Source organism: Heloderma suspectum, chromosome 2 (genome assembly GCF_057233095.1).
Source record: "Heloderma suspectum isolate Gila_16-S chromosome 2, 16-S_ref, whole genome shotgun sequence".
Taxonomy (NCBI): domain Eukaryota; kingdom Metazoa; phylum Chordata; class Lepidosauria; order Squamata; family Helodermatidae; genus Heloderma; species Heloderma suspectum.
In genome coordinates, this window is record NC_139459.1 from 275,256,506 (window position 1) to 275,265,583 (window position 9,078).

General features: G+C 46.9%; 1 protein-coding gene across 1 annotated transcript; it reads right to left on the minus strand.

Moving 5' to 3' along the window:
• Positions 1-1,947: 1,947 nt before the first annotated feature.
• On the minus strand, positions 1,948-7,973 carry LOC146354590 (ovomucoid-like). Its single transcript, XM_084839301.1, has 4 exons — positions 7,850-7,973; positions 4,377-4,405; positions 2,518-2,633; positions 1,948-2,173 (listed from the first exon to the last, which is right to left on the minus strand). Exons 1-4 carry the CDS (start codon positions 7,902-7,904, stop codon positions 2,128-2,130), a joined length of 246 nt encoding a protein of 81 aa, XP_084695427.1. The 5' UTR covers positions 7,905-7,973; the 3' UTR covers positions 1,948-2,127.
• Between the last annotated feature and the right edge of the window lie 1,105 nt (positions 7,974-9,078).

The window sequence follows — 9,078 nt, forward strand, 5'->3', positions numbered from 1 at the left end:
GCCACCTTTCCCTGGTGCTTAGCATCATCTGCTGGATGTCTGGGAACAGTTTGCAGTCCCCCACTGTAATAAGTAGCATTGTGGCAGTGATCTTGATCAGGATTGCTGGGGCGGGGGGGGGGGCAGGCCCTTAACATAAGTGCCCAGCAGTGGAGGTACAGACAAGAGCAGGATAACCAGAAGGGGACCCACCCAACAATACTGATGTAGCCAGATTCACTGCTTCCCCATGGTTAATAGTGGCAGAGAAACAGCAGCTTTGATCAGGATGACTGGGGGAGGGAGGCTTGAAAGGGGCAAGTGTGTTGATTTGGCCCCTCCCACCACCTGCAGTATGCAGCCCCCAATTTATCTCCCCCATGGGAATGCACCCCTCCTCCCCCATGATATAGTGCAGCCCTTGCAGGACTATACCTCCCACGTCAGGCTGCTGATGGATAAATCACATGCTTGAGTACTTCCCAGTGGGAAATACCTCCAAAGCCCGGCCTGAAGCCTGATTGAAATGGGTCTGGATCATCAGCTTCATCGAAGAGTGCCTGGAGTTGACTGGCAACCACCCACCTAAGCACCTTACCCAGGAAGGAGATGTTGGCCACTGGCCTTTAGGCTGGAGTGGGAGACAGAATTCCTATATACCACAGCAACTCTCCCCCTCCCCAACTGATAAGTGTTGCACCAAGCAGCCAGGAGAGCACAGCTGGGACAGCACAACCCCTCTCAGTTCCCCCATCAAGGTTTCAGTAATGCACACCAGGTCAGCCCTCTCACCCACAATTAAACCACGAATGTGAGAGATTTTGTTTTGGACCAACCTGGCATTAATCTGTGATATTAGTAACAAATGTCCAGTAATAATCTCTTGCACAAATCCTATAAGTATATGACATTTGCTGCATGTCTCAAGCAGGGAGGACTAATGATTTCTAAAGTAGACCTATAGTAATAATACAAGAGGATGTCTGTCTGTCTGTCTGTCTGTCTATCCATCCATCCATCCATCAGAACCACAGTGCCAGAACCGTGACACCACCAAGACACAGGAAACTTGGCATGCATACTCTGGGACCCTAGTGGTGTGTACCTAAGGGCTATTTTGTTTTTAAATTTAAATTTATTTTTATTAATTTAAATGTATCCATAGCTTTCTTCACATGGAGCTTTTATCCTGTGATTGAGATGGCTCCTTCATGGAAGTTTGTGGGCACTTTACATGACGCCGTGAACCTCCAAGGCATCTCCTGCACTGAATGCCCTTTATTTCATTTTAAAATGGATCGCTGATAATGAGCTATCAAATTGCCCCGCTGTGTTCTGCTTGAGTTCCCTCCGTGCAAAGAGGAAAAGCAGCAAGAAGAGGAGCGAGATCAATGAAAGATAATGGAAGACTCAGATAGGGAAGGGGGTGGGGTTAAAGGAAGCACATTAAAAAGGGAGTCATTGTGATCCTGCATTTAAAATGGAAGCAGAAATACGCATTTTAAATTCAGGATTTTAGGCTGGTGTAGAGATGCCCCATGTGGCTGAAGCCCACAGAAACACTTTCATGCGGTAGGGACAGGCTTCCCTAGCCAGCACATAGTTTTGCAGCCCCTGCGGTTTGAAGTCACAGGGGACTAGTAGGCTGAGGGACAGAGTTAAATGCCTGCCCACTCCCCCTGCTGTGGGGCAGCTCTCCCTCAGGGGAATGGGTTGTACAGACCCCTCCCTCAGGAGGCTATAGGGGTGCACCATGGCAGGGGCTGTGCCTAGGGGTCCCAGCAGATATGGCTTTACGCAGTCAAGGTAGATGTGATGTGTCCAACTTGGACAGCTGTGTAAGCTTCTTTGAAAGCTCTGCTCTATCAAACTAAGGGCTGAACTAACCCGTGCAAAGCTGGATCTGTTTGCTAGTAATACATAAAAAGGTACGGAGTGATGCTTGTCCCAAAAGACGAATCCAAGGTGGACAATGCTTAGCTTATTTATTGATAACTCGCACTAAGATGTTGCAAGGTTTTCATCAGCAAACAGAGCAGAAGCGGAGGGAAGGATAGCTTTGTTTGTGGTGATGCTATTAGCAAGGCATGAAGTGGGACAGATATTCTTTATTGTCGATGTTTCTTAGTGTTGTGCTTCTTCAAAGTATTAGCATATTCCGAAGTGCCTCAGCTTAAGCCTTCGATGACTTGTGCTGGTGAGAGAAAGACAAAGCCAAGAACTCAGTGTGAGATTCAGAAAATGCAAGCTCTTCTCATAAGTCAGCAATCAGAAAGAATATAGTACTGGGTAGGGCAAGTGGAGATCTGTTAAAAGTGGTGACTATTGAGACATTTCCTGCTGGTGTCAACAGTTGGTAAAACACCTCCTTTCTCAAAGCTTCATTGTTCACGTGTGTCCAAAAATTATCTCTAAGTAAATATTCTGAGCCTAACTGGAACACAGATCAATTAAAACAATTATTTTGAACGGGGTACAGATTCAGGGCTGCCTACAGAGAAACCCTGCTCAACCTTTTCATTTGTACCTCTTACTCACATATATGCATTGCAGAAAAAACACTGGTTGCCATATGTCCGGCCATCAGAACCACAGTGGGGACTGTACTCCGCGGTGCATATTTGTTGTGGTTGTGTATACCCACGACAGTACTTCTGTGGAGAAAGCAAATGGCACATTTCATGAGCATCTTCCTTCCAACTTTACAATCCGACACCTGCCAAGCAGTTTGGAGAAACTGACCAGACATTATAGGCCTGTATGCTGTACGTGGATGGTAAAATGGTTGGCTGCATTCATCCAGAAAGATGAGGAGGGAAATCCACATAACTGAATTTGGTTTTCAGTAAGGAGAATGGGTAGGCACCCTCCAGCTTCAAACAAAAGAAACGAGGGCCTGGAGGAAAGTTTGAAAGGGTTGGGCACATTTTGCCTGGAGCAAAGGCAATTAAGGGCACAATCCTATGGGTTGCCCCCTTGGGATAAGGGTTTTTTTTTTGCCTGTCTTACAATGGCACTTCAGAGGGGGAAGGAAGGAGGCTAGGAGGGGCTCAGGAGAGCTCATATCCAGGCCTCTCTGGTTTCCTCCCCACCCCACCCCACCCACCGCAACTACCCCCAACATGGAAGACCTTCACGTAGAATGAAATCCTATACACACTGACCTGAGAAAGTTCCATTGAGCTCAGTAGGGTTTACTGCTGAGTAGACATTCCTAGGCTTCTTTGTTATTAAAGTTATTCTTATTATTCTGCGTTTCTATTTCCTTATTCTTGTGTAAGTGCCCATGGGCCTGATTCAGATCACGGCTTTCTAGGAAGGGAGGGTTTAAGCTTCCCCCCATCACCCATTTTTTTGCTGAAATCCCGTCATAACTCCTGGGGGGGTGGGGAGGGTAAAAAAGAAAGAAAGTAGTCTCTATTGGACTTTTTCCTTTTCTCACTGCCTCCCCCTTGTGGGTGTGGGTGTTTATTGTATTTGGAGGAAAAATCTGGTCGCAGGAGGAAACCCTCTCAGGGGGCCCAGGGGGCCATGTGTTTACATGAGAGTAAAACAAAAGACAAGCCTCAACTACAGGGTACGTGATTAGGGCTAGGTGTAGTTTGGCATTGGGTCTCAGCTGTGCACTGGCCAGAAAGAGGAAAACTTGGGCCCCGCTGGCAGCTTTCTCAGACCCAGGCAGGGAGCAGTACACTGGGGTGAGGCAACGGGCACAGGGGAATGCGCCTATTTCCTTATCCACCGCCTGAGCAAACTGACTCCACCTAAGGAGGGGGCTGGCCCAGAACCCAATGCTTTTGTTTTAAGCGATCTTTCTCCATGGAAAGGAATTGTTATTATCAAATGTGATAGATCCAGAAATTAACACTTGCACTATGCAAAGCTGACAAATTCAAAAGCGCCCTGCAGACATTACCACCAACTGTCCTGTGGGAAGGATTTGAGGAGAGGGATAGGAAGTGAAGGCAACATGAGAGGGCTGCTCTGGCTGGACTGACCTCTCCCCCCCCACCCCACATGGTGAACTATCAGCAAAAGCTCTATGGGAAGGATCTTGGTTATTTATTTATATTAAGTATTTTTAAAGCATCCTTCAATCACATTCCCCAGGCGGTTTACAAAAATGTCAAAACAATCAAAATGTAAATACAAAAACAGAATAAACTGAACACCCCAGGACCAGGAAAGCAGCATACAACAGTGCTTGGGTTGTTATGTTGGATTCTACTTGGAAGGTGCCGTCGAAGGTTTTGTATCCATAAAGGCAGGACATTTTTTTTTTTTTAAATCCTAAACATGTTTTTCACTGAACTTTGCCCTCTCTGGCAACAATGGTCTTAACTCAAACCTACCAGAAGGGGAGAGTGATGTAGTGAGAATAAATAGCTGGCACTTACCCGTTCATCTATTGCTTCAGTGACAACATCTAGAATCAAAAAATGGGAAGTGTAAAAATTGTACTGCAACTCCATATATTCAATAATAGTCCATTTAGGAACACATTTTAAAGCAACAAAATAAGAAATGCAACAAAAATTTAAAGCAACAAAATAAGAAATATCTCAGAAGGGCATAGTGAGGTTTGGCAATGTGCAGCTTAGGTGATGATGATGAATAAAGTATATCTTTTAATTCCTTAAGCAACAATGAAAAGAAACACCGGCCAGAAGAGAAACAATTCCATAGGCTGCGGTTCCACGGCCCCTGGAGGTGCGTCCCGTACGATTTCACAGGACTCCACAGGCGAGCAAGGTCTGCAGGCGGAGACCAGGGCCGGCCCTTGGAAGCCACCTCTGCTGCGCAGGTGAGTCCCGCTGCTGCTGCTTCCCTGCTGCCAGAGTTCTGATGGCAGACGGGGCCAAAACACGGTGTCCCGGAGGCGGGTTGAGGGAATGGATGCAACGTCCCTCACACCCCGAGACAGGGGCAACCTACAGGAGCCCTAGACTTGCACACTTTATTTCTCCCCCGTTGGAAGCAATGGGAGGCAAGAGTTCAGAAGGAAAGAAAGGGGAGAAAAAGATTTAAAAAAAGAGGAAAACATTCCACCCCCCAGCCCCGACCAGGCACAGGAAGTGGCAGTTCATCCGTGAGCTCCCCTCCCTCAGCACTCTCTGGTGGATCGCTCTGCCCCTTTTCAATCATTGATAGATCAGTGGGAAGGAAGATGATCAAATCAACGAGAAATACCTTATTCCGTTAACAACACTGATTGCAGATATAAACTGCATAAAATGTATTCAAACTCTACCTGACTCGAAGCCAGTCCTGCCAGTTTCAGTGGTACTTCCACCTCTCCTATGTGTGCGTAGAACTGCACCCGTGCGTGCACCTTATATGTTGCGGGAGCCATGTGGAAGCTTTAACGAACGAGTGTGTGTGGTGGCGGCTCTCTCCCTGGGCGAGTGGGGGTGGGGGCTTGGATTGGGGGCTCTGCAGGCTGGATGAGCCCATGGGCTGGAGGTTCACCATCTCCAGAGTCTAGAGAGCAGGAATGTTTGAAACATGCTCAAAATGCAAATTGGGCCCATTTCCTGGAGACTGTCTCTGGAGAGTCCCTCCGTGTGGTAGGGCCAATGCCAGATGACAGGCCACTTGCATCCATGATGGTTCTGGAATGGGACTGCCTGGCACATGGATTCATGCCATAAGAACATGAGACGAGCCCTGCTGGATGAGACCAGGGGTCCATCTAGTCCAGCATTCTGTTCACACAGTGGCCAACCAGCTGTCGACCAGGAACCCACAAGCAGGACATGAGTGCAACAGCGTCCTCCTGCCCATGTTCCCTAACAACTGGTGCACATGCTTTTTAACATCTACATGAAACCCCTAGGGGAAGTCATCAGGAGGTTTGGGCTGAAATGTCATCAGCATGCGAATGATACTCAACTCCACCTCTCCATCTTCACATCCCAGGCTGTGGAACTCTTGAACCAGTGTCTGGAGGCTGTTTTGGGATGGATGAGGGTGAACAAGCAGAAACATAATCCAGACAAGATGGAGGTACTTGTCAGGGCCCAGCTTCAGTACTGCAGTGGGCCTTGTAAGTTATAGCCAGGATTTGACTAGAAGTAGCCTGGAAGGGCTTGGGCCTATTCAGCCTCTGGAATGTCAGAGTCTGTGTGAGCTTCTCTCTGTCAGTGTTCTCAGAGCAGACCCAGGGGGTCATCTAACTCCCTGTCCATCAGCTGGTCTGGCCTTGGCAGGCAGGGAAGCTGGAAGCTGTCCATGAGAACCAGACAGAGGTGAGGTGGGGTTTGTAGAAGGATCACCTGGTTGTAGCATCACTGCTGGAGGGCTGAGCAGTGCCTCCCTGTTTAGAGAGGGGCCTTGATGAAAGGCTAAAGGCTCGTGTCTGTCAAGGGATCTGGAGAGCGTGTCCTACAGTCAGTCCTTCCATTTTAAGCTGATGGATCCTTTTTAAAAAATTGGTGTCACATTGACCATGTTCCAGTCCCCTGGTGCAGAGGCTGGTCTTAGGGACATGTTGCACAGTTTGGTCAGAAGATCAGCAATTTCATATGTGAGTTCTTTGAGGACTCTAGGATGGATACCATCTGTGCCCAGTGATTTATTTGCCTTCAATTCATGTATCAATAAGGTTGAGAATTTCATCTTTCATCACCACTATTTGCCTCAGTTCCTCAGACTCCCTTCCTCAAACATCAGTTGAGGCACAGGTCTCTGTCCTATATCTTCTGCAGTGAAGATGGATGAAAAGAATTCATTCAGCTTCTCTGCAGTCTCCTTGTCTTCCTTCAATACCCCTTTAATTCCATTGTCACCCAGCAGTCAACTGCCTCCCTAGCTGGCTTCCTGCTGCTGATATATTTAAAGAATTCTTTATTGTTGGCCTTGACATTGTTAGCGATATGCTGTTGAAAGTGCTTTTTGGCATCTCATATTGTCTGCTTGCATCGCCTTTGTGCAAACTTGTGCTCCATTTTGTTTCCTCACTTGGGCAAGACTTCCATTTTCTGAAGGAAGCCCTCTTTTCTCTAATAGCTGCCTTGACACCGCTCATGAACCATGCCAGTGACCTCTTGGACTTGGTGCTACCTTTCCTAACCTGTGGTATACATTTTAGCTGAGCTTCTATTATTGTGGTTTTGAGTAACCTCCAAGCATTTTGAAGGGATTTAACCCCCTTGACTCCCCCTTTTAGCTTCCTTTTCAGTCTCCTCATTTTAAAGAAGTTTCTTCTTTTGAAGTCAAATGTGACTGTGTTGGGCTTCCTGGGCAATTTCCACTTAAATATATATTTAAACTGATTGCACTGTGGTCAATGTTTCCAATTGGTTCAATAACATTTACATCTTGTACTAGGTCCAGGGTGACCCCATTTAGGATTAAATCCAGAGTTGCCTCCCCTCTGGTCAGTTGCTTAACCAACTGTTCTAGGGCAAAATTGTTTAGGGCATCGAGAAATGTAACCTCTTTGTCGTGACTGGAATATGCATTTATCCAGTCAATGTGGGGGTAATTGAAGTCACCCAGTATTGCAACATGTTGTCCGAGTCCTCCCTGTTTTCTTTTCCATCTCAAGGTCACCCTGAGCATTCTGGTCTAGGGGCAATAGTATTTTCCTAGCACTACATTAATTTTGGAGCCAGATATTGTCACCCACAGTGCTTGTGTGGAAGAGTGTACTCCTTTTAGATATTTTAGTCTACTCAACACTATGCCTTCTTTGATGTACAGAGCAACACTTCTCCCAGTACACCCTTCCCATGTCATATGGAAGCAGCCCTATGCATGTCCATGGAATATTGCGTTCCTTTCTGAGATAGAGTGTATAATGGGATATGAGTCTCAAGGGGCAAATCTCTCAGGAAAGAGACCCTTTGTTGTCGGAAATATGACTCACCTGAGTACAAAAAGAACACCATCAGAGTGAGGAGCAGAAAGCATCCCAGCTTCATGGTTGTGTGCGCAGGACTGGTGGTCCCACCAGGTAGCCCCCTTCCAAGTAGTAGATGTTGTTCCTCCGATTCCACTGGCAGAGGCGAGGTCTGACATCTCTCCCATGTCTCTCCCATGTATATATGCATGTCTCTGTGGCCTGGATGATGAAATCTCCCTCTCCCAAATAAAATGTATAGGCTGAAATGTGATATTACAGAGGACTGTGGTGAGGTGGACCAATTTTAGTGGTTCCTTTTTTGTGTACAGAGCAGAATGCAAGAAAAATGTGGCAACCAGCTTGCTGGCAAACTCTTGGCCTTGTCATTGCAAATATTACAAAAGGTATAGTGAAATGTTATGTATTGATGTCCATACAGTTCTCAGCTAACTTTATAACAAGCTATTATGGGTCGGGTTTGTAGATGTGACTGATATATTTTCATGGCTGCAGAAGCAAATACAGCCCTATTTTCTGTCCTTATCCTATTGCTGTTGGCAAGTGAGGTGTTGCTGATAGATTCATTACAGGTTGTCTTCCTAAATTATACAAATAACCACAGTGTAGGAAGGTATATCATTTGCCAACCAGAAAGAGGTTTTGTGCTTGTCTGCCCATGAGTTATGAAGTCAGAAGATGAGCATGTCTCACTGGTAGCTCAGACTGGGTTCTCTGGGCACGCTGAGTCAGTGCTCTCTGCTGTGGACATGTGTCAACACCCAAGGGCAGCATTTCAGAGACACTGTGTGGGCAGCATGTGGCCTTCCAGGTGGTTTGGCCTACAACTCCCATCTTCCCTCACCACTGGCTATGTTGGCTAGGGCTGATGGGAGTTGGAGGTAAAAACCTCTGGAGGGCCACAGATCGCCCACCCCTGCAAGAGAGTTTCCTGGCAATCTCTCCTCCAAGTCTGGACCCCATTGATTAGGTACGGGTGCCTGCTGCAATATCTCCTCCAGCCCTTGGAAAGCACGCATTCGGCCTCTTCAAGGGAGCCACCATTTTGGCAACTTCCTCTATTTCCGAAATTGAATCCTGTGCAGATGGCGGCCATATGCCATCATGTACGCATCATTACAGGCGTTTACACCTGTAATGATGCTTACATGATGGCCTTATGGCCACCATTGCCACAGGATTCTATTTCTGGAAAGAGTCACAACAGCAGCTCCCTTGAAGAGGTTGATGAGTTT

Coding starts and splice junctions, on each gene's coding strand:
- LOC146354590 (XM_084839301.1), bottom strand. CDS start 7,904: ATGAAGCTGGGATGCTTTCTGCTCCTCACTCTGATGGTGTTCTTTTTG. Junction 2,634..4,376: donor CTGAAGCAATAGATGAACGG/GTAAGTGCCAGC, acceptor CTTTCTCCACAG/AAGTACTGTCGTGGGTATAC. Junction 2,174..2,517: donor TTTTTCTGCAATGCATATAT/GTGAGTAAGAGG, acceptor TTCTCTCACCAG/CACAAGTCATCGAAGGCTTA.